The sequence below is a fragment of the Harmonia axyridis genome, chromosome 1 (genome assembly GCF_914767665.1).
Source record: "Harmonia axyridis chromosome 1, icHarAxyr1.1, whole genome shotgun sequence".
Lineage (NCBI taxonomy): Eukaryota > Metazoa > Arthropoda > Insecta > Coleoptera > Coccinellidae > Harmonia > Harmonia axyridis.
In genome coordinates this window covers 17,474,473-17,499,297 of record NC_059501.1, presented here as the reverse complement: position 1 = coordinate 17,499,297, position 24,825 = coordinate 17,474,473, and the positions used below count along the sequence as shown (strand labels likewise).

At 35.9% G+C, this 24,825-nt stretch overlaps 1 protein-coding gene across 1 annotated transcript in view; it reads right to left on the bottom strand.

Moving 5' to 3' along the window:
• Nucleotides 1–24,585, bottom strand: part of LOC123671043 (microtubule-associated protein futsch) — a 184,802-nt gene extending 160,217 nt beyond the window's left edge. The window contains exon 1 of the mRNA XM_045604686.1: nucleotides 24,076–24,585. Coding sequence (XP_045460642.1) covers nucleotides 24,076–24,208 — 133 coding nt within the window. The 5' untranslated portion in view covers nucleotides 24,209–24,585. The remainder of the gene's footprint in view (nucleotides 1–24,075) is intronic.
• Nucleotides 24,586–24,825: the final 240 nt, after the last annotated feature.

Sequence of the window (24,825 nt, the reverse complement as noted above, 5' to 3'; positions counted from 1 at the left end):
CTAAAAAATAATATTTTCAATGGATTTTCAACAGCATGTATCGTTTCAACCGACCTGAATCAAAAATTGTAAAAGAAAAAAGTGTTTCTTTTGTCCTCAGGAATCTACTGTTGAAAGATATGTACATGTACAAGTCAAAGACTCGCTCTGTAGAAGCTAGCTAGAAAGAGAATGACTTTTTAGGTAGAGTTCAACCAATGTTTAATACATTGTAAAACCGCAATTATTTTTCATTTTTCTACCTATTCTAGAGATGGGGTCACCACTTTTTAAAACACCTGTACCTACTACTAAAGTTTAAATACACTTTTTTGTGTTTGTGAGGTTTCATAACTCGACAATTTTTGAAGCATGCAAAACAAATCGATTAAAATTATAAAATGTGCTTCATCAGTTTATCGCACAAAAAAATACAGGTAAGTCGAAATAATGATTGGGGAATTCAATTAATTCCATTACAAAATATAAACACGTAATTTTTTAATGGTATCTGTGTAAGTGAGCGGATCAAAATATGTTTTGTCATAAAACTCTCAATTGTTGCTGTACAAATAATATTTGAGTCAAGTTCAAGTTACGGAGGTAGGTAACAACATCTGAAATAAAATAACACCTGTTAATAACGCTTGGATGCTATTCGTAATCAATGAACAGACGTATTTTCTGCACGAATGACGACACAATCCGATATGAAGGTCACAGACTGTTAATTTTCAGATGATTGAATATTTTAATTGGAACGAATATAAAATCCCCTCTGCATTATCCAATCGGGATCGTGGTTTTTTTTCTCTGATGGAAAGACCTAAACGCTCCCTTTTTCAGCTTCTGAAATTATCCAATAGAACTCATTGATTCAAGGTTGAAATATTCTGTTTCTAATTGGACTCCAAAAGATTCAATTATAGCTGGAACTTTTTCTAACGAATTTTTTCGAATTTTAATGAAGTTGAAGTAACAACACTCGAATCATCACAAACGAAACTGAAAGTTTAGTTAGTAAATTTGAGTCTATTTATGATTGCATCATTGTCGAAACGTTCGTTGAATGCATGTAAAGACGCTGTAGATCAGAGTGTAGTTACTACAACTTCGGTTGACTTTTTTGTATCTTCTGAACAAAATATCATAATCTCGATCTCTAATATGTTGATCTTTTCTGAAGTTACAGGTCCTCCTCCTTCTATTTGAGTGATTGTGGTGTGTTCCTCATCTATATGAAGGGTCTAGTGCAATAGATGGATTGATAACTTTTCTATCGAAACAAATGCATGAGTACCAATGTACCAATTGTAACGAACATTTATGGATGTTATCTCTCAGTTCCAATCGCCTTTCTAGAGATTTCTACAAAGAGTTAGAGCTCTGCTTTGCTAGCCAATCATTTTAATATGCAAATTGGGGTAGCTTGCTATTCAAAGTTGTAATGAAGCATCAATCTCAGCTGAATAAGCTCATTTTTGAAAAGGCACTCATTCTATGGTTTTCCATTGCAGGAGGGTATTTGTTCCTGATGTTATGCGAATGCGTATTCAAAGAAAAACATGACGTAAAAGAGATGTTCTAGTTTTTATTGATTTTCACGCTGCGAGTTCTTTGCGTTCAGTCCATAGAAACATGACGAAATTTAAGTCTATCTTCAATATTTGCGCGCCAAAAAAACCCTGACTGAAAATACTTGCCGAAATAGGGTTGAAAGCTCATGCTTCTAGAGAAAATACTTTTTGTGTTATGTTATTAGTACAGTATTGCGAAGCATACAGCCGCTAAGGTTGCTTGGGACTTGGCAAACTATGGAGATTGTTACGATCAATGTATTTATGTGATGAATCAACACAATCGAACAGAGATATTTGTGTAAAAATTATATAACCGTGCGTGAAGAACTGCTTTTGGACAAAGTTCCGCTTGCAATCTCTCAAACAGTCGTACAAAAAAGTGCATTCACAAATATGGACTTCACTGGTTGATTCCAGTTGAAAATCTATGATAAAAACAAATTCAACTGAAACCAATGGATACATTGATCGTGAGGATCACCACAACGAAACCTACCCTTCAAAAATTATCTGATTCTTTATGGGGTGCTGATGCCAGCTCTCTATGTACAGTAGCTTTGGCTTTGGTTTTTTCTGCTGCTGAATACTGTTGTTTTGTTTGGTTCAATAGTGTTTCTATTCATAAATTGATACACAGCTTTCTATGAGAATTATTAGTGGAACAGTGGTTACCAGTGTTATCACATGTACTTCCACCTCATATTCGTAGACAGGTGCCAGTCTAGAAATCTTGGGAGAAATTTCATTTCAACCCAAACTTATTTCCAATTGTATCTCACTCCCCGATACTAGAACTGTCAGATTAAAGTCACGCAAATGGATTAATACTTTCCCTCAATCTAATGAAAGTGACAAGGAAATGGCGTTCGGAATGGAGTTCTTGTAATGTCTTCAACAATAGTCTAATCGTTGATCCTTCAGATAAAGTTTTTGCTTTAAATCTTCCTAGGAGAATTGGGTGCATGGTCATGGTCGTTGCAATAATAAGCTCTTCAAATGGCATTCTATTGAAAGCCCACTATGTGAGTGAGGTGTAGAAGAAACCATTGACCACTTGGTGAATACTTGTCCATTTTATAAAATTCATGGTGGCTTCCACGCATTCAGTTTCATATTATTTTTCAGAATGGGTCGCTAATTTCAACTACACAACTGAACCTATACGGGGAGACCGAGTTTTTGCTGAGGTTTTTATCTGTGCTCTTGTATTATTCTTCGAAATGTATGCTGTCCCGTTTACATTTCTTTTTCTACACTGAGATTGCATCTAAACATGCTTTGTTGATTGAAGTTGATAATTTTTGTATTGCTCTATCACAAAAGAATATACAACCCACCCTAAAGCTATGAAACCTCACGTTCCAATTCTTCTTTCACTGTATCATTAAGCTCTCTACTTTTGAGTCATACCTACGTACACCACAAAATTACACAATCCCCTTAGGGGGAGTTTACACCCTAATTCACCTTACCGACCACGGATCGATCAAACCCGACGGAATACCAGACAAAATACGTCACGTGACTCCCAAAATATTAATTACATTAGAAGGCCATCTGCGGCTTCTAGATGACCTGAGGAATATCAGTTACACACAGATATTTCCAGAACTATCGATCGGTTGTATAACGAGCCGATCAAAAATTCCTTGGCGTTATCCCAGATATATTAGGGGATCTTCTTCATTAAATGAGATTAATTTGGTGTTGTTCGATCGGGGATGATGAAATTGGAAACCGCGAAGGTTGCAGATTGTTAGCAAACTTTTGGACTTTCAATGTAATATGATATTGTGGGATCGATGAATTCAGGACACCAACCAACGTTAATGAATTACCGATAACGTTAACTAAAGGTGATTTTACGAGGTGGAAACAATAATATGTCTTGTCAAATGACGCCTTGGTGTGTCTTTCTTGCACGCCTTTGTGTTTCGAGAGTATCACTTTCCAGCCCTAGTGCCAGAAGATGACGATACTTATTTACAACTACTTATAATCCTGAAGTTTCCAACATTGAATGTCCTGAAGGATGTAGGTCAACTGATACTATTGAAGGTGAACGTATGTCTTGAAGGTCAAAATCTCAACTATAAGAATACATTTTTAAAATGCAAAATATAGAGTCGACTTTAAAGAGAAAAGTCATTCAATAACTTGTCGTTTTGATAACAGATGAATTTACGAAATCGATAGCGTCGTATTAGAAAAAACGTATATAATTTAGTTGGCAGATGCTTAAAACTCAAATATTTAGACTTTTTGAAAATTTAACTGTTTTGCAGAGAATGATATATCGTGCAACCTGCAACAGCAGAATATCGCAAAGTTTTACGATGCCTAAATCTTCCGAAAAGTGGACGAGATGGACAAACTAGACAATTGAATTAGTTAATTGAAAGTGCAAAATTATAATTGGAAAGTTATTGAGAATACTATCATTACATTATGGTTTTTCCAAGAATACAATTCACAAAGAACTGAAGGGGAGAGTTGTAGAATATTGTAGAAATGTCCAAAATGTAGGTACGCCGAATCAATTCTGGGATGTTGCCGGACTTTCAAGCCTACTTGGAATAAATTGAAAGTCAAAAAATTTAATTAATTATTCATCACGAATGATTGTAATTCTGCATGTCGTTACCCTAGTTATCTCATCCTCGACGTTAATTCGGCGTTAGAGACATGAAAGAATTTAATTTATTCTTTAATACTTGCGGTGGGTAAAATCCTGACTCTTTCTCAAAAAGAGTGTGGAAAAAGAGTTTTTGACATCTTGTTCTTCTACAAGCGTGCTATAACATCTTCTGTGTTATATTGATAGTAACTGAACATTTTTTTAAATTGATCGAAGGCGTTGAATTTGTAGGCAAATCAATATTTTATTCCACTGATTCCACTCATCTTTGATTTATATTTTCAATTGAGAATCCAGATGTTGTTCTTTTTTGCATCAATTCCGATATTCACTGAGCTGTATTTATTTTTTTCTTGATTGATTCGTCAATAAAACTTTCTACAACCGTAGTGCATTTCCAACCCCATTGTCACTTCAATGTTGTTACGTCTCCACCAGCAATGACGAGTATGGTTGCAGATAATCTGCAGAAGATATTTCCAGGTTGAATAATTTCAGAAACTCAGCTATTTGCCTTCTCGTTTTCGTAAATTTGTTTATACATATCCTTTGTGAAGAGCATTTGCCATTTTGATAGTTCAGGGGAAATATTTGGGAAGTAATCATAATCATAATCATAATCATCTTTATTGGTGTTAATATACAAAAGTATTTACACACGTCAGACATCTGAAATTCAACTACAAACTACACAAAAAAAAAAAAAACATGTAAGTCTCCAAAGCAATCAATCAAACTTTAAATCAAAAAACTCATTAAAATTATAAGGAGCCTTATCCAGTAACAATGTTTTAATTTTATTTTTAAAATGGGTAGGTGGCAGCGATCTCCAACCTACAGGTAGCGTATTAAAAAACTTGAAGGCCAGAAAGTTGGGTCCATTCTGCGATCTCCTCAGTCTGTAATATTGCACACGTACATCATGCTTGGCTCTAGTGTTATGATCGTGAACATCCGCACCCAATCGTCTCTCCCCAAGGTTCGAATAAGCATATAGGAGACACTCCAGAATGAAGACGCTAGGCAGAGTGAGAATCCTCAGATAAGTGAAAGATTCCCTACAATCCTCACGATATTTAAGTTTATCTAAAATTCTGACAGCCCTACGTTGTAATCCAAACAACCTCTCAAACTCCGCACAGCATCCCCACACTAGAATGCCATACCTAAAATGGGACTCACAAAGCGCATGGTAAGCTGTCTTTAGTGCATCCTGGGACAGAGACAGTGCAAGACTTCTTAATAGGAATATATTCCTTGATATCCGAGCAGACAGGAAGCCAACATGCGCACTCCAAGTGAGCTTAGTGTCCATAAATAAGCCGAGAAACCTCACAACTCGGTCCCCATCAACAGGTCTCAATGGAAAAGTCATCAATTCGGTTTTATCATCATTCAAACTTAAACCATTCCCAGAAAACCACTTTAAGGCCTCAAAACGCGCATTCTCACGCAACTCAATCCCCGTACTAAAATCTTTTTCAGATATATTAATAGTTGTATCATCAGCATAAAGAATTGTCAAACAGTTATTAAAAAAATCCGGAAAGTCATTTATAAAAATCAAAAAAAGAATAGGGCCCATGATTGAGCCCTGTGGCACTCCAATAGTTATATTTTTTTCTCTGGACCACTGACCATCAACACACACCGCCTGAAGCCTATTGCTCAAGAAAGACTTAATGAGTTTGATGCTGATGCTGTCAAATTTATAAAATTCTAGTTTTTTAAGGAGAGCAGAATGAAGCACGCAGTCGAAAGCCTTTGTCAAATCAAGAAATAAAGAAAAGGAGTAAAGACCTAACTCGAAACACTCAATCGTATAATCAACAAAATGGAGAATGGCATTAATGGTACTTCTTTTTTTGCGGAATCCGTATTGTGATTCTGAAAACAGCTCATTAATTTCAAAGTAATGAACAATTTGATTGCAAACAATCTTCTCGATAATTTTTGAGAAAACGGGCACAAGTGATATGGGTCGATAGTTTGATACGTCATTGGAGTCGCCCTTCTTGAACAAAGGAATAGTCTTCGAAATCTTCAAACAGTCAGGGAATATTCCTTCACGCAGACATCTATTTATCATTCGAGTCATTGGGGAAACAATAGTATCTACATTTCTTTTGATAAGTGACACAGATAGGCCATAGAAATCTCTCGATCTGCAATTTTTTAAACCTTAACATGTGCTGGACGGAGGTAGATGTATTTTTCACAAATCGAGTAAAAACCTTCATTTATTGTGAATCTTCTACTGATTTTTGATATTTTTGTTTTGGTAATGGGTACATTCACCAAGAAGATCATTTATTATTGACACCAACTTGAAGGTTTGCAATGTGTTTCGAGATGCGGTATCTTGAACATGTCCCAGCAAAGATTTGCTAGGGTACTTCATGTTCAGTACCCAATTCCAGAAACCATAAAACATTCCCAACATTCTGTCTCCAGTTTCACATGTGCAGCAAAACACTATAACTGAATCTTCAATTTCGTCTTCATCGATATCAAGACTTGGCCGGTACTTTATCCATAGTTGATGGTTTGTTTGTCTCTTGAAGCGTGAATACACTAACATCCCTAAAAGTCCCTCCTCGTTAGAGAAATTGTCAATTTTCAGGATTCTATATTCATCTCGTATCATTTCACTTTAAATATAGGAAGGAGCCAGATTGATCTGATGATGTAAATTGGCAACTCTTGAAACGAGGAAGGTTTTTAACGGATGCTCCACAAGAAAACAAACCATCAACTATGGATACAAGTACAGTACAAGTCAAATCATGACATCGATGAAGACGAAATCGAAGATAAGTTGAAGGTTTTACTCCACATGTAAAACTGGAGCCAGAACGATGGAAACCTTCGCTCATATAGCAAGCATTTTATGGTTTCTGGGAAACGCGTGTCCTCAATTGATTACGGGGTACCCTAGCAAAGGTTTGCTGGAAAATATTCAAGTCCCTTCTCACGAAACACATTGCAAGACCTTTGAGTTAATGGCAATAATAAATTATCAAAAAGGAACAAAATTACCCATATCAACTTTGTAGCCGACGATAATGGCCGAATCCCGCTTCAGAGCAGATAGACTAGCTGGATAATGTGCCATTCAAGAAAATGCTGCTGTTATATTCTTCTGCGTTTTATACTCCAATGAAAATAGCGAATTAATGAACAAGTATTTAAAATAAATCATTGTATCAGAACGTTTTCCGCCTCGTCATGTTACTCATTAGTAAAAACGATAAATACCTCTGAAAAAAGAAAGTCTTAGAGATTACCAAAGAATACTGAGGTATTCTCTAGCGGCAAAGAAGAGAAAAACTATTTAAAGTTGGTCCCTGATTCAAAAATCATTCTAATTTAACATTTGTAGCTTTTATCGATATGTCTACTTTGAACACCCTACTTATAACTTGAGGAGCAGCATTGACCAGAGTTTTCTGATCAGCTTTCCTCATTATTCTTCATCAAACAATATTGACAGAACTAATAGCACTAAATGTTTTCATAATTATATAATTAAAATTTTGTACTTAACTTGGAAAAAATAGTTTGAAAAAATTTATTGCGATGATTTATTTTATCATTTTTCAAAAACACCACTATATTTAATACAAATTCACAATTGCGCTCCTCACCAAAACATTTTGAATTTATCGAAGCCATGTTGGTATTCACAAGAAATTTCATTTTAGGTTTCGAGACATTAAATATGAATTAATACAGCTGCTTCCGATAATACTATTCGAATTATTCTGAAGAGGACATAATGAATAAAGTGACAACAACAATAAAAATTCTGATCGATATAGATAACCCCATAAAACATTCAGGAACTATCAGGAATTCGAGTTTATTGATTCTTTTTCGTTAATAACTACATAGGTATACCATAATCTTCCCCTTTCTACCAAAAAAAAAATTATGTGTTAGCTTGGGCCGGTATATTTGTATCACGCAATCTATATAACCTCACGGATAGGCAATAAAAATTCGTGATTAATTTCGTCTGAACAGATAAGGGGATTGAGGAGTTTGGGAACCCCAAAATTGAATGAATTATTCTTGGAACAATAGAGATAGGCTTTTCCCAGGCTTTGAAGCTATCTATATAACAAAATTTTCATTAGAACAACTCCCTTGGCATTGTACCCTATTGAATCTGATTTTATTGCTCAAAATATCTTTATTGGTTTCGCGTCTGATGTCTGATAAGGGAAACACATCTCAATAAAAAGAAGGTTTTAAGGCTTGCACAAAAATTTCACTACTCAATTTTTTTCTCAGGAGTCACCTGAAGAGCAGCTAGTATCATTGGTGGAGTTGAGGCAACGAATTATAGAAGAATGTAGGCCTTCCAGCAACATGTCACTGTTTTTGGGCTGGTGGTGTGATTGGACCATAATCATTCGTAAATACGGCTGGTGCAACCGATACGGTAAATGGACTGCGCTATTGAGCTATTATTAATGAGAATTTTATGGCCGGAATTGTAATACAAGGTGTCCAAAAAGGGTATCGGGTATTTGTTTTGTCGCTGCATTTAAGAATGAATGACGGGGAGGATTGTGAAGGGGATCGTGATGTCCGCAATTTTTTAGAGTTTCAGTGACGATGGAGCAGTACCCAGGAACGCATCGCGCTTTTTGCGTACGAGAGTATTATCGCAACGGTGATTCAACGTTTCTCAAAGTTTATATCGTGAAGAATATCGTACACGCCATGCACCAACTGATGACTCCATTAGAAAATGGATCCGAATGTTCGAAAATACAGGTGCGACGATAAAAATTCAAGAATTTGAACGCCCTCGTTCAGTCCGCGACGAAGAAACGGTCCTTATTTTCATGAAAATCGACGAGGCCAACCACTCAATGTAAATAGTGACCGTTATTGCGATATGCTGCGAAACTTTTTGGGCCCAGAGTTACTGGAATTTCATGGTTATAATTCAAGAACGTGGTTTCAACAAGATGGGGCCACTCGCCATACAACAAATCAAGCAATGGTAGCTGTTAAAGAATTATTCCCTAATGAGGTCATTTCGCGTAGGGGTAACATCAACTGGCCTCCCAGAAGCCCCGACCTCAGTCCACTTGACTATTTTGCATGGGGGTACATTAAAAGTAAGGTGTATGAGAATAATCCAATGAATTTGACCCAATTGAAGCAAAACATAAGGTCAGAAATGGCAGCAATATCGAGAGCTATGTGTCAGCGTGTGATCGCCAATTTTCGTTCCCGATTAGAAGAGTGCCAGCAGCGTAACGGTCACCATTTAGATAACATAATCTTTTCCAAATAATTTTCCACTTCATGCTGTAATAAATAACAATATTTTTTTTTCAATTGTAACTAGTTTTTGTTATATCGAAGTTACAAATACCCGATACTTTTTTTGGACACCTTGTATATTGATGTGGACGATGTTTAATTTCAACAAGACGACGGCGACGGAAGGTGCCACACAAGTAACGAAACAAACGCAATTTCGTAAGAAAATTTTCCTGGCAGTATTATTTCTCGAAATTTGACATCGAGATCTTGTGATTTATCACCTTCAGACTTTTTTCTTTGGGACCATGTGAGAAATAAGGTCTATATGCCCGTGCGCCATAATCGATTCAAGACCTTAAAGATGGAATTCATGAAGTAATCGAGGGCATACAACCACTAATATGCGAATCATTCATAAAAATTTCTTTTCTTCCTCATCACGATAAAAAAATTTCATTGATATTCTTGAAATAATTTTTTTTTATAAAAAAAGAAAACTTTTCATTTATATTCATGCAATCATCTAAATTGACCAACAAATATTCAAAAAAAGTATTTATTCTTCAGAAATCTAAAAAAAAACTGAGCATACTGAAGAAATTAGTACCACATAAAGATTCACGGCTTGACTCAATTTTCAAGCTACTTCACTTGGCTTGACTTGAAATAAGTTAAGTTCAAGTCAAGTACATAGTACTTTTTCAATGCCAAGTCAAGTAATCATTCATCAAGTTCTTGAAAAATCAGGAACTTTCTATCAAGCTACTTGCTCTTAAGCAGTTTTATTGCGTAGTGTGTGCATTCATAGAAAATGATTAAATGTAGAAGTAACCTTCCAAAAAAAACTTTTATTTGTGAAACTTATTGTATAAAAGAACCAAAAAAATCAACTCTTCAATTTGGAAACACTATTAAAATCACTATAAAACATAACAAAATATAAAGAAGGATATAGTTTGTTGATATTGAAAAATCTCCAACATAACATGATAACATAATTTTCCATCCAGGACCTAAGACGCATGAGGCATCTTATGCTTCTTTATTGCAGGTTTTGTAACAGTCAGAGCAGCTCTGAAAAATTGTCTTTCAACAGGAGCTAAATATAAATATAATAATATAAATCTTTGGCCATTTTAACCAAGTTTGAAAAAACGTTTTCGTGCCTCTTTCATCATTCTAAATCTAAAATATCTTGGAAACTATCAGCACATGGTTCAATAGAGAATTTTTCATGTCATTTCATTTGCTCGATTCACAGGAGATTTTTTGAATGAACTTAGGAGAACGATGTCACACAGTATTTATTTTTTTGAAGATGATTATTTTGTCTCAGCAGGCATGACCTCATAGAAATATATGCCATATAGAAAACTACTTCTTGACTAAAACTTGAGTTGATTTCGAGTCAAGCTACTTGGCTTGAGCTCGAGTATCAAGCCAAGCTGTGAATCCCTAATATCAAGTCCAGCAATACATATCTCAAATCAAGTCAAGCCCATTATGTAATTTTTCACGAGCAGTATTTTCAAGTCAAGTATAGTTGGTTAAAATATCAAGCTACTTGACTTGATGAATCCCTATATTTTATAACAAATTAATGTTGATTGTTATAAAGCTTTTATCGTGGTGATTTGCTGGATCGAATCATTTCTGTGTTCATTTTAGACACTACCTCAGATTTCAAACTACAATCAACGAGTTGATCGGCGAATCAACGTTTTATGAAACTCGCCGGAATTCGCATAAACATCGTACCATGTGCAAGTTGAGTCTTGTTAAAGGTGTGTTATATTCCCTACAATAGTCATATCTGGTTTTCAATAAAACCCAATTGACGTCCGCCAACAAAAACCCATCTAATTTACCGCCCATTATAATCGACTTCGCAGCGACGCAAGAAAATCGTTCGTCCCTGATTTCTTCATCAACTGACTGCAGACTGAATCGAAGAGTGCTCGAAATACCTCGTAGACGAATCGAATCGATCGGAATAGCGGATCTTTTCGAGCCGTTCCACCGTTCATGAATCACGCAGAGGAAACCACAAGATATGAATCACTCGACGCCATTTGTTGGTATTGAGGGATATATTAACGTCTACATTTACACCGTTCGCACGTATGTATACGAGGGGCCAATTGCATTTGCTACGGTTTCAGGAAGTGGATGCCTGATTTCGTGTGTTGACCGAGTAGGTGAACGTGTCTGTCAGGTGATACTCGTTGGGGAAAACTTTCGGAAGTGTTGCTGTGTTTGTATACTAACTGACGAAGAAACTGCAACACCCAGAACAAGCTGTTTAAATTTGAATTTTTTTTTTTGGTAAAACTTATAGTCCGGGAGCCAGTAACAGATATACTAGACCAAGTTCCTCTCAAACGGTAATTAGTAGAATGCATCAGGTAATAGTAATAAAAAGCCTCGTGAACGTCAGCTGCGAATCTGCTGGGGGGGGAGAGCGACAGCAGCCCCCCAAACTCGAAGAAAAAAAAAATTCAGTCATTTCCTCCCAACTGAAAATTTGTCAAATTGTAGCTAACCCAATATCTAGACGAAAAAATACAATCAGCTGCATGGTGGATTATACGTCAGCTGGTGCCTCAAACATGAAAAAAAAAAAATTTCAATGACAGCTCTGACAGCGACTCTGATAATGAATTAGAGAGTGCCACACTCGCGAGAAAAGGACTTTCTCCACATGTTGCACAATAGTATTTAGTTACTGGAAATATATTTTTTTTTTCATGTTTGAGGCACCAGCTGACGTATAATCCACCATGCTATAGCCAGCTGATTGTATTTTTTCGTCTAGATATTGGGTTAGCTACAATTTGACAAATTTTCAGTTGGGAGGAAATGACTGAATATATTTTTTTTTCTTCGTGTTTGGGGGGCTGCCGCCGCTTTCCCCTTCAACCGAGTCGTAGCTGACGTTCACGAGGCTTTTTATCACTATTATCTGATGCATCTCACTAAGTATCTCTCGAGAGGAAATAATCAACCAAATTTGCACCTGGCTCCCGGACTAAAAGATAGTATAGCAAGGAGTAAATGATTGAATTTGTAAAAAAAACGAAGGGTTTACAATTTTTTTATTATAAATTTATTAATAATGCGTTTGTCCACCGCGATTAACTATACACTCCCCAACACGTCTCGGCTTTGATGCAATAAGATGGTCTATTTCTTCTTTAGGGATACTATCCTAAGCTATTGTACTTCATGTCTCAGTGCCGCCAAAATCCGTGGGGGCTGGGGTAAATTTCCAAGCCTTCTACCCATGATGACCCAAATACGCTCTATGGGCGAATTATCAGGCGATTTGGGCGGCCATGGCCAAAGATTCACATGGGTCGCTTCGAAAAATTTTAAACTAACTCTGGCAACATGAGGTCGGGCATTATCTTGCTGAAATATTGGATTATCGAGCCGGATAAAGTAAGGGAGAACATAAGGCTCCACTATTTCTTGAAGGTAACGCAGCGTTGTCATATTACCTCGAATAAAGACTAAAGGTGACCTTATTGCATGTGCAATAGCACTCTATACCATAACGCCTACTGCCCGGTGTACATGACAACATCAAACTGAGATTCACGTCTTTCTCCCCGACATCGTCTAACACTTCTTCGGTCATCATGTGTATCCTACGAGCATCGAGATTTATCAGAAGAAAGATCTGATGCCATTCTACATTCCGAGGTTGACGTTCTCTGCACGACTGTAATCGTTGCCGGCGATGCTCAATCGTCAGAAGTAACACAAGATGGGGTCGATAATGCTGCAGTCTAAAAGACCTTATCCGGCGGTAAACCTTTCGGATCCTTGTTCTCCTAACCACTCATCAGCCAAAGATCGTGTTGTCGCAAATCGATCTCTAATGGCCATAAGTCTTGAACGTCGATCTTGAACTTCATTTGTGCCCCTTCGACGTCCGGTGCCTACTCTTCTTCGAATTTGGGCTTTATCAAAACACGCCTGACAACATCTCATAACAATAGTTGGATTTCTGTTCTTGCGATCAACGATTTCTCGAAATGACGATCCCACCTCCCGTAGACCAATAATTCGACCTCTTTCAAATTGAAATATATTTCTATTGAAATGAAAATTTGATCGATATTTTGAATAAAAAGGTGTTTTATTCAGAATTACTTTCGGATCCCCAAAATGACTAACCCTTTATAGTACCACTAAAATTTTCACAGTTTACGTTTTGAATTGAACGAGTAAAGGATCCAAAAATCGAATAAAAACACTGCAAATTTTACAAAATGGGTTATACTATACCAAAACATCTCGACATACGCTAACTTCATGGCAGTTCTGACCTAATTAGATTTCATCATTTTGTTAATCTCTTTTCGATTTCATATAATCTACGAGTGAATTAACCATAGTATAAAAGTTGCATTGTTGTTTTTAAAAGTTATTTTCGTTGTTGCTTTTCCGTCCTGATGTTTTCTTTGGAATGAATTGGAGACAAGGTTTATATTTTGAAAAGGAAGTCATCGATGAATTTTCTCAATTTATTTTGTCTTCAATGTATTCGATGGGTGCTCGTACTAAATAAAAAAGACTAGAATTCAATCCAATAAATTGCATAAGAATCCAATCTGCCAATAAAGATTTTGATCATAATCTGTTATATGTGACAAAAAATGAGAGAAAATTGAGAAATTGATTGATTGTTGGGGTCAATATCGATTAGCGAAAATTCCAATTTTTATTTAATTCTCAATAATGAAAAGGCGTATCGACATGTAATTCTCAGTTTCTTATCGAAATGAGTGCTACAAAATGTACCATTCAATTTTCTATAACTGCTACACTACAGCTTCGGAAATCTCATCATTGGATATCGAATTTGAACACACAAATTCCCCTACTTACTCTCTCGTGAATACTTCAGTTGCACTCGATATCTTCCATAATTCCTTTGATGAATCTTATCGAAGCACCATCTCAACGATTTTCAATCTTTGCGTTACTTCAAAGCAAGATTGCAATATAAAATATTCAGGCGATCATAACTTTCATATTAGATTTTTCAATATTCTAGCGCTGTAATAAACGAGAATAGAATTGTTCTTAAAAGTAGTTGAATGAAAACGACTGCATTTCGTTTTAAAAATAGCATTAACAGAAGAGTAAAAATGTACTCAGATGCTTATAGTAACAGTGATTGATTCACCCTACTTCTACATGGCAAATGTAATAAAAATTCCCGAAAGTTCTAGTAGGATGAGTCAAGTTTAATTTATAGCTACAGAAAATTGTATACTCCGAATGACTCAAATTCTCTAACGAACCGAACAAGTGATGATCTGTTTCCTCTGAAGTATTCACTCATTCAAAGAAAAAAAAACAAAAAATTCTCAATATGTATCTAGTGATGAAACATACTTTTCATATACTGGATGATTCACATTATTAAAAGATTCTAGAGAATTTTAAAAAGGCAACAATCTGAAATTTTGATTTGAGTTATAGGCCGATAGGGTCAATCCTTCTGAATTATTTTTGATGTATATCAACTTTGTTTTGTGGAATGGAGTCGTTCGCTATCTTTGTTCTCATTCGTTGAGTCCAATTTTTTCGGAAAACTTCGTCTGACTAAAATCTCTGTATACATACTTACAATTGTTAAGAAGAGAAATAATTTTTTTTAAACATTTCAAATTTCAAAAATTTGAACAGAATTGCCGATATTCAATTTAGTTTGGCTCAAACTCAAATATCAATAATATTTTCATACATTCTCAGATTACTAGAAACTTTTTTGTGTTGTTTGAAAAATGAATAAAATATTGTTTTTTCGATGGGCAAATACTATGCAAGTCAACAAAAGCTTGATATGTGTTATTCAGACTCGGCTAAATCGAAGGTTGAAAGATGGTGTTGACTTCAAGCGTCGATGCTGAACGCTTTAGTTGCCCAAATTCGTCAGTTGTTTCAAAAAGCATGACATTGTTTTGAGCGATCATGAACTGAAGTTTCGTGAGATTGCGGTGGAGTAAAAAAACTGAGGAAATTAATTAGGTACTATTTCACATGAACATTTGTCCATGAGAAAGCTTTGCTCTAAATGAGTATCGCGCTTGCTCACCGATGATCAGAAGCAAAGACGAATCATCGATTCCAAATACTGTTTGGAGCTAAAGAATTTTTTACGTCGATTAGTGTCAGTGAATGAGACATTGATTCATCACATCGGTAAACTCCTTAGTCAAAGAGAACGTAGCTGAGTGGTAAACATTCGTTGAAAAATGTCCAAATCGTCCAAAATTTAGAATATCAGCAGGCAAACTTATGGCATCAGCATTGTGAGACTTGACAAAGGTAAAACCATAGACATAAATATAACATTTTATGGTTTTTGCAGAAATTAAGAACAAAAGCCTTATATTGAAAATAAAAATTCTCTTTCACCAAGTCAATGCTCCTTACGACAAATAGATTGAATCAATGGTGAAATTGTACGAGTTGCGCTTCCAACTTCTTGACCACCCAGCTTATTCTCCAGATCTGGCTCCTGGGGATTATTGGTTTTTGGAAGACCACAAAAAAGGCTCAAGGGAATGAAATTTAGCTCTAATGAAGAATAGATCGCCGAGAAAGCAGAAAAGATATTGAAAATTAGAGGATGGTTTGATTACATGTATCGCTCATTAGATTAGATTTGAGGGAGTTCCATTGCACTGCGACCTTATAGCTTTTTGGCCCTTACGATATCTAAGGCTCGCCTTCCATTTCTCCAAAGTTCTAATGAACTCCAGTATATGGGATGACTTCAAGGAAGCTACTACCTTGCTTCCACAAGTTTTTGTCCAAAACATATTTTGCGTTGGCTATTGATGGTGAGGCATTCCGTCACCAGGTGATCTGGAATTTCTTCCTCCTCTCCACAGAATGGACTCATTCTCATGAGGTGCTTACTGAAGCGGCAATCCCCAGTGAGGAAGTCTAGTATTTTCTTGGTGAGATCCTGATACATTTTAGATCTTGCAGTATGAAAGTTTTGAATAGACTTTTTGGAATGATCAAACCCAGGAAGATTTCACCAGAGTGTTTCTCTTTCGGTTTTTCTTCTCTTGAAAATCTTTCTGGTATTACTCAGGAAGGTGATTGTGTTGAAGACGAAGGTAGAATTTTCCAGAGAAAATGTGTTTTGACTTCTTAGGCCGGGATCTTAATGAGTGAAGTGTTACTCTTTATGATGACAACCATTATTATAAATTAGTAATCTCTTGAGTTACCTGATCTACCAAACCGGCAAATTCATCTCAATCAATCAAGACGAAATGCAGAAGATAGAATATAAGAAACTACAAAATAATACATATTACCTAACCGATCTACAGAACAGCATATTCTCACTGCCAGCAAATTTAACTTGCCGGTAGATCAAACCATCGGACAGATCTACTTCTGAAGTTACCCATGCAATTTATATTTCCCTAATTAAATAGATATGTAATTATATGAATATTCAACTACCCAATCATGAACTATAAATTTCCAGCGGGGTAGCTGAAAAAAATTTCATCTCCAATTCTCCAACGATATGATAAAGATTTTCAATATCGCAAACAATGAACCAGAATCGACCCACACCACTGCCGAGACAATACCATGAATATTTAACGATTTCCCCATGAAATTCATCACATAACCGGGATAGTTCCGTAGCTAACAGTCCGTGGGATATTCCAAAACCCACTTGTCGTTCCGCCTGACGGCTCTGGTCGCGCGATTCGCCGAACGAACAGACAGACGTACTCAGCCTTCGCGACAATTTGCCTGTGACTCTTATCGATTTTGCAAGTCTGGAGAGGCGTAGATAAGACTTGCATGAGTGGCCCCGTCGTATTGTCGATTTCTCTTTCTTTTTTGCTTGGATGTTTCCCCATGCTGCGGCCGATGGTAATTGTGACGGAATTTTAATTCGAATAACGTGCAGTTTTGTGGGCAGAGCGAATGTTCGACAATAATTTGCGGCGCGGTGACGAGAAGATCGCCCGATGGGACAAAACACGATGAGATCGTTTTTTGCGCTAAAGCGTTTTTTGAATGGTCGTAAACGATTGGGTTGGACTTATAGATGGATAATCTGCGGTTAAATTCAATCATGTTCGTCCGGCCGTTAGCACGATAATATTTGAAAAACAAGATGTATAGAAAATTGTTTGAGGGTATACTGAGTGTTCCAAATTCGATGACCAGGGCGCTATTATTTAATTATTCTTCAAATAAAATTTTTGGGGTATCACATTTTCGTGGGAATTATTAAAACACTGATGAACGACAAACGAGAACTTTATTGTGGTACAGCACTTGGAAACATCTTTGAACACTACTAGCTCAATTGGTCATCCTCTCGCAACTTACTCCCTTGAACTCCCTTTTCCCAGTTTTATACCTGCAGGTTACAAACATAAAATCCTATTTTACACCGTGAATTTCTTCTTCCTTTTCTTATTCTCTAAGTGTATGCCTGCTCAATCATGGTGCTGGCACACTAATTAGGGCATTATTCTCTATTGTACCTTTCTGAGAACCCTATGGATGAGAAAGTTGAATGCACAAGTACCACGAAAGACCATTGTTACACTAATGCAGGTACATTTATATTAAGTATTGTGAAGACAATTTCGGCTAGACACAGACATTATGTCTAATTGCTTTTTGTCGCCAAAAATGGTTGAATTTAAATAAAGAAAATAAAATTATTTTCATCTTCTGTTTTTTTGATGCGACAATTTTATTCCGAGAATTTTTATTTCTGATAATGATAGGTTCAAGTGATTTGTATATTTTTCTTTCTTAATGTTTATTTACTTTTTTCTCTCCTCCGTTACATTGTTTTTTTTAGTTCCTTTTGCTCAGTTGTGCCTTTTACTTGAATTTAGGGTCTCTGATCTCTGGGATATCGAAACATTTTGCCATTTCATTAAAACATTTGGAGGCGACATGGATAGTATTTTCTTCTCCTTTGAAATTATTTCAACTCCAATAAGAGATAATGAATTACGTTCGACATATTCGAAAATCTCAATTCGCAAAATTATAGAAGCCAGCTGTAGCTATCCACTCAATGACAAATATAACTTCAAAATCCCTTTGAGGTTCATTCTTTTCAAATTTGTTGTGATTACGTTGATAATGGACAATAAATTGGTAGGATCCCTCTACTGGTCCACTAGATTTTCACCGAAAATGCGAATTCAACTGCCAGAATCGCAATAGATCTACGGCATCTGAAAGCTTAGATCATGTTGCCACTGAAAATTAGTTCACAGAAAAATGGAGAGGCCAAATTGTTCAATTAACGATACTCTCACTGCATTTGTATTTATTCCATAAATAGGCTACCAACATTATGTGCATTGTTTCAACTTCAACAACCGTTGCTCCTTGTCACAAATTGATGAAAACCATGGTCATATTGAACAAATAGCGCTACCAACTGCTTAATCACCCCCTTGATTCTCCAGACTTGGTCCCCAGTGATAACTGGCTCTTTGCAGACCTAGAAAGAATGCTCTCGGAAAAGAAATATGGCTCTAATGAAGAGGTGATTGCCGAGATTGAAGCCCATTTCGAATACAAAGACGAATCTTTCTACAGTAGAGTTATTGAAAAGTTAGAGAAGCGTTGAATTCTCTTTATCACCCTAGACGGTGATGTGTTTTTACTGGTTAGGCCAGAGACTTATTCAGTGAAGTATTACTTAATTAATAACATTCAATGAAAATATTTATAAGCTAGTTATCAAATAATGCAGTATCTACATCAATTCTCATTCATTTATCGGAACAAACATTCATTCTTCTGAATAGACCTGAGGTTGGTATTATGGAAACTTATATTTGTGAATCATTACTTCTGAATTCGTTAACGTTAAGTCACTTCAGAGGTTCAACGCTCATATTGAAGTCTTAAATGGATAAGTACCTCGATTCTTGGAAACATATCTGTTAGACAGACCACAATAAAACTTTTCGGTTCAAAAATAGATCTTCACGGATGGAGTGCCTCGAAAATAAGACATAATTGCATATTTAGATACCAGGAACGCTTCGCACGTGAGTATCGTCGTAATTAAATCCGTTTTAATTGCATTCATTTTGAAATTTCAATTAAACAATATTCTCGTTATCCGTTGAACGAAATTATGAGGTTGACGTGTCTAGTCTGTTTCTTTTTTGTAGGTCGATTGTTTTCTCAGTCGACTCGATGATATTGTGTTCAATATACATGATATACAGCTATGATGATGAGTTCGCAAACGTTTGATTTTCGAGATACAGGGTGTTAAAGTATGATTTTGTTCAAGTTTTCCTCATAGCACCTTTTTTCGTATTTTGTGAAATATGACCTGAACAAAAAGGTCCATGGGTATAACTCAATCATAATATCTCCAAAATATCATTTCTCGTAGGAAGACATTTTGAATGAAACAATTTTGCGCGACAAGAATTTCTTATCCATAAGGTAATAATTTTAGACTAGTTTTTGAAAAAAATATTGTTAGATAAGGGGTGAGTCAAACATTATTCAAAATGAAATTAATTTAGTTCATAATTCACCCTATAATTAAAAGGTCGTCCGTGGAATTTTCCAATTTTTTGTCCCTACTAAAATTTTTGACAAATTCTGTAATAACACCTATATTTCTTAAAAGCTGATCATAGCAAAGCCAATACTGTTTGACATTATAATGGTGTTCTTGAGCTGAGGGTAATGACAAAAATCCACGGACGACTAATTCAATTACAGGGTGAATTATGGTATGAATTTTATTTCGAACAATGTTTGAAGAAATGCGATTTTCCAAATTCAACACCCTGTATATCGAAATCTAGTCATAGGATTGAGATGAACACAAAGACTTTTTTGTTCAGATCATATTCTACAACTTATGAAAAATTCAGAAGAATTAACCGCTTAATAATTGTCCCATTAGAATGCAGCCTAGTCTTCTGGCAAAAAATTCCAATTCAAGTTTTTCATGATGTGATATACTTAGATATTAATTTTGAATGCGAAATTACAGGGCGATACTTTTTCTGGAATATTGCTCGCTTCTTTCTTCCAGAACTATATTTTTTGGTGGACCACTGGTTGTTTGGAAAAATGTAAAAAGAAGCTTTGGTCCAGTACTACACTTTTTGGTTCCTTGTAGTTTTGTCGTAGTTGCTACCGATTTCGAGAAAAAAAAATCAAACAATTCTCTAGTAGTATTCAGGAAAATTCAAATTATTATAAAGATCCAGTTAGTAAGCCATGGTGAATGAATTAATTATAAGTTTCTGTACTTATTTACCCCATCTGTAGCAAATATTGATAAAAATTTGATAAACTGGTGTAATCATAAAAAAAAGTAGGAGTACTAGAAACTGCTTGAATATAGGACTTTTTTCTTGGGATTATCCAAGAAATATCTCATTTTACTACAATTTAAAAACACCCTGTATTCATAAATATAATTATAAAATTTTCAACATTATTTGCATTCGACCCCGTTCAACATTTTTGAGGGAGTTGCTCCTAATAGAAATTGATTTATCTCGGTGTTTTCCGACAAAAAATAAACTGAAATTGTCTTCTCTGAATATAAAATGTGGTGTTCATATTGTCGACGAGGAAGATTGAAATATTTTTTATGCATAGATTTTTTCAAATCATATTCCTTCCATCACTCTTTATGCCTTATATCATGTTTCGGAAATGAAAGAAATTCTATTCATATGAAACTTCACTACGTATTCATGTTAGAACGTATGAATTGAGTCTATTCATGTTTGTTTTAAGATTCTGCTTATTGATCTCAGTTTTCGTGCGGTATGTTGGTACACAATGAAAACTTCACTATCAATGAACCCATTTATGGTTGATTTTATTTCAGTTTCCAGTTATGAATCATAGTTTCAACTATAAAATAAACCGTTAATTTTTATTTGAGACTCTACTTCCTTCGATTTTATGCGTTTTGATGATTGATAGACGTTTTGCAGTTTGTTTGATTTGATATACACTTGCATCTTGGCTGATATTTTCAGTTAGATTTATACAATATGAAATGATTTGTTTTTTCTTATCTTATGAATGGTTGCTGAAATCACCGTAAAATAGGTTCATGGGCGCCCGCAGAAACTTTTCTCAGGGGGGGCAAAATGAAAATTATTGAAAAACGATAAGGCGTCCATGATTGTCATTGAAAACCGGAAAATTGTTGAGAATCCATTACTTTCCTTTTTTCCATGCCCTTTGGATTGAGAAAGTAATATTGAGGGTGTTGTGATGAAAAATGAGGCAATCAAAATCTCAGGGGGGGCCATGGCCCCCCCTGCCCCCCCCTGCGGGCGCCCATGAATAGGTTCCGTAATAAATTCTTGAATAACTGTATTAGAATATTTAGGAAAACAGCTTCAATATGGAAATTTTATATATTCTTTTCTTGTTATCTGCAGTTCGATTATAAAATGCTGAAATAACTATATTCTCTTGAAAAAAATGACACTTGCTGAATGATTAAATCAATTTCAGTCTAAAATTCTATTTTGCATAACCTCAACAAATTCTCTAAAGAAGTCCGTCGGTTTTGAATAATTTAGTTGCATTCATTTAGAGGTCAATGTTTCATGATGAATAATTGAAGCTTGGAAATTTGGTTATAGAGATATATTGATTCATATTTGGACTTCTTAACCATATAGCTACTGCATGGTAACTTGAAAATTCTGAACCCCTAGATTGCCCTCATAAAACTGATATTTCCTTAGTCCAGATATTTCATGATTATTCAACAGAACCTATGTAGAAAAAAAAGAAATGAGAAATTTTAGTTGGCTATTTTATTTTTCTTCTAAATTTATATGAACAAAAATCCTGCATTATTGATTTCTCAACTAAGCAGAACATTTGAACACCAAATATTATTCATTTTCAAAAATTTTTCATTCTGATTTCATATTTGGTTTTCATGAATAACCTACTATGGGGATGGGAAATCATGCAATGAAAAATATCGAATTCGGTGTTGAAAAATAATAATTTTCCATGTAATGGTTATAAAAATCAGGTATCTAAAAAGTATGTTTTTCAATTTTTGTTCCTGGATTTTAGCTACTGAATAAATCGGATTCTCGAAATAAGAGAATGTGGTATTACTCACGATTATTATATAGAATGTTGAGTACAATTATTCATTCAACAAGAACAAACACTTTTTGCAAAAGCGAGAAATTTTCACCTAGCAAGTGCAAAATGAGATTTTATAGTCGATTTTTATAAATGATCCTTCCCAATACTGTGTTTTTTTTTATATAAAATAGAAATACTTCACATTATTATTTCTTGTGTAATAATTTTTATTGTATTGACAGTCTCAGCTTAATTATTATAATGTTATCCTGTATTCAAATATCGTGGATTTTTCTATTCTTGACACCGGGCAAAAGTTTATTTTTCACTTTCTTTTTGAAAATAGTTAACTTTAGTGTCTTCAAAAATGTTTTGTGTAATTATATGAAACAGTATATTTCGTTCTTGATAATGATCAATTTGCGTACCTTCTCTGGTAAAATATAATATGACACAGTTTTTCAGTTGCAAAACCATAGCAAATTTTAGAAACCTCCTATAATTGATGTGGGTGATGATATTAATAGAGATATCTTAAGGAACTTATGAGGTGCTTTAATTCAGTGTCATAAATAATTCTTTTCAAGTTCAAGGTTATGGAATTGGTGGGAAAAACTACCGATTTTGGTTTATAATTTTCAATAATGAAACTTTTGAATCATTCGAACAAGGAAAATTTCAACCCCTCTGAAAAAATTTACAGTTCACATTTTGAATAGTACAAAATTCAAAAATCGAATATGTCTGTCCTTCTTACGCCGTCAAAAGTTTTCCACAAAAACTTCAAGTGCCATTCGCATAAAATTTGGTACAAAAATCAGTTGTGATACCACATCCAAGCTCGTGATCAAGATCCATGTATTTTGAAGGCAAAAAATCAAGAACACAAATTTTGAAAAATTCATATTTACAGAAATTGAGTACGCAGAATCCTGAAATTCGATGCTATCGCTACACTGAATGGAATTAGTTTCGGAGTTATCAATTTTTGAATATCTCATTTTGAATATGACGTTGATATTATCAACTTCAACGTCGATCAGCTGAGGCTTACGCGTTGTCCAACCGATCGAGTTAATTTTTTTGGTAGTTTCACAATTTGCTTTTCATTCAAAAATTTTCGGATTCGGAATCATTTTCGAGCAAAAGGAAATAAAAACCATTTCGTAAAATTTGCAGATCAAATGTCAAATAAAAGCTCAAATTGTTTCCGTAAAATGTCCTTCAGCGGTTGTACGGACGTATTTTAGGTTTTTCAATTCTGCCCATTCCAAAACGAAACCTGCCAAAATATCATAGCCAGTTCAGAAAAATTTCATCCCCAACGACCCCAAAAGTTCTCCACCACAATTAACATAATTGCCTTGTATAAAAATGGACACCGGCTAAGCCTTATATCGATTTTCCGCCCCTAACCTAAAAATACACTGTCAGACTCACCTTTAGCCAGCCTCTGCAATATGATGTCTTTGTGGGATCCAGTGTGCGGTTCCCCTAGCACGATCAGCAAATAGCACCCTGTCAGAGGACTGGGTGGCGGTGGCCCGTCGGCCACACCGTTCACAGCCTCCATCCAAACACCCTGTCTACTTCACAGCCCCTCGGTGGTCAGTCAGTACCGTCCCAAGCGAGTCTTCTTTTCCAGGAGGGAACGGTAGACTGAGGATCGCCTGAAAACCCGGTTTCCAGATATCGCGTTTTGTGTGTGAGTGTGCTCGAAACGGCCTCTTCGGAGGTCCGTCAACTTGGTATTGCCGAGGCGCGTTGCGCTATGCAGTAGCTCTATCCCCCACCACCGGGACACCCCTAACTCAGCTGACGGGGATGTAGGGCAGCGGCGTCGGGTGGTCTCGTGCCGGAACACGCAGAGGATGCTGCCGGCGCGGCGTTGCAGACTTTGGCGCTATTGGCGTCGCGACGTTCGAGCAGGTCGACGGCGACGGAAGGAATGAAGAGAGCGGTGCGGATATGGGGTTCCTCCGTCGGCTGGGCGTTTGGGAGCGGGGAGTGTCTAGAGGTGGAGGTCTGCGGATTGTCCTTGGTCCAAGCGGTTGAGATGGAATGGAGACGGCGAGTCTCTGTCGGGAAAGGCGTTTCGATTTAGAGGAAACATTCAATTCAGTTACCTTTTGTTTTGAGTCGTTATGTTTCGGAAGGTGGAGATTGCAGAATTACTGGCATAAGTGTCAC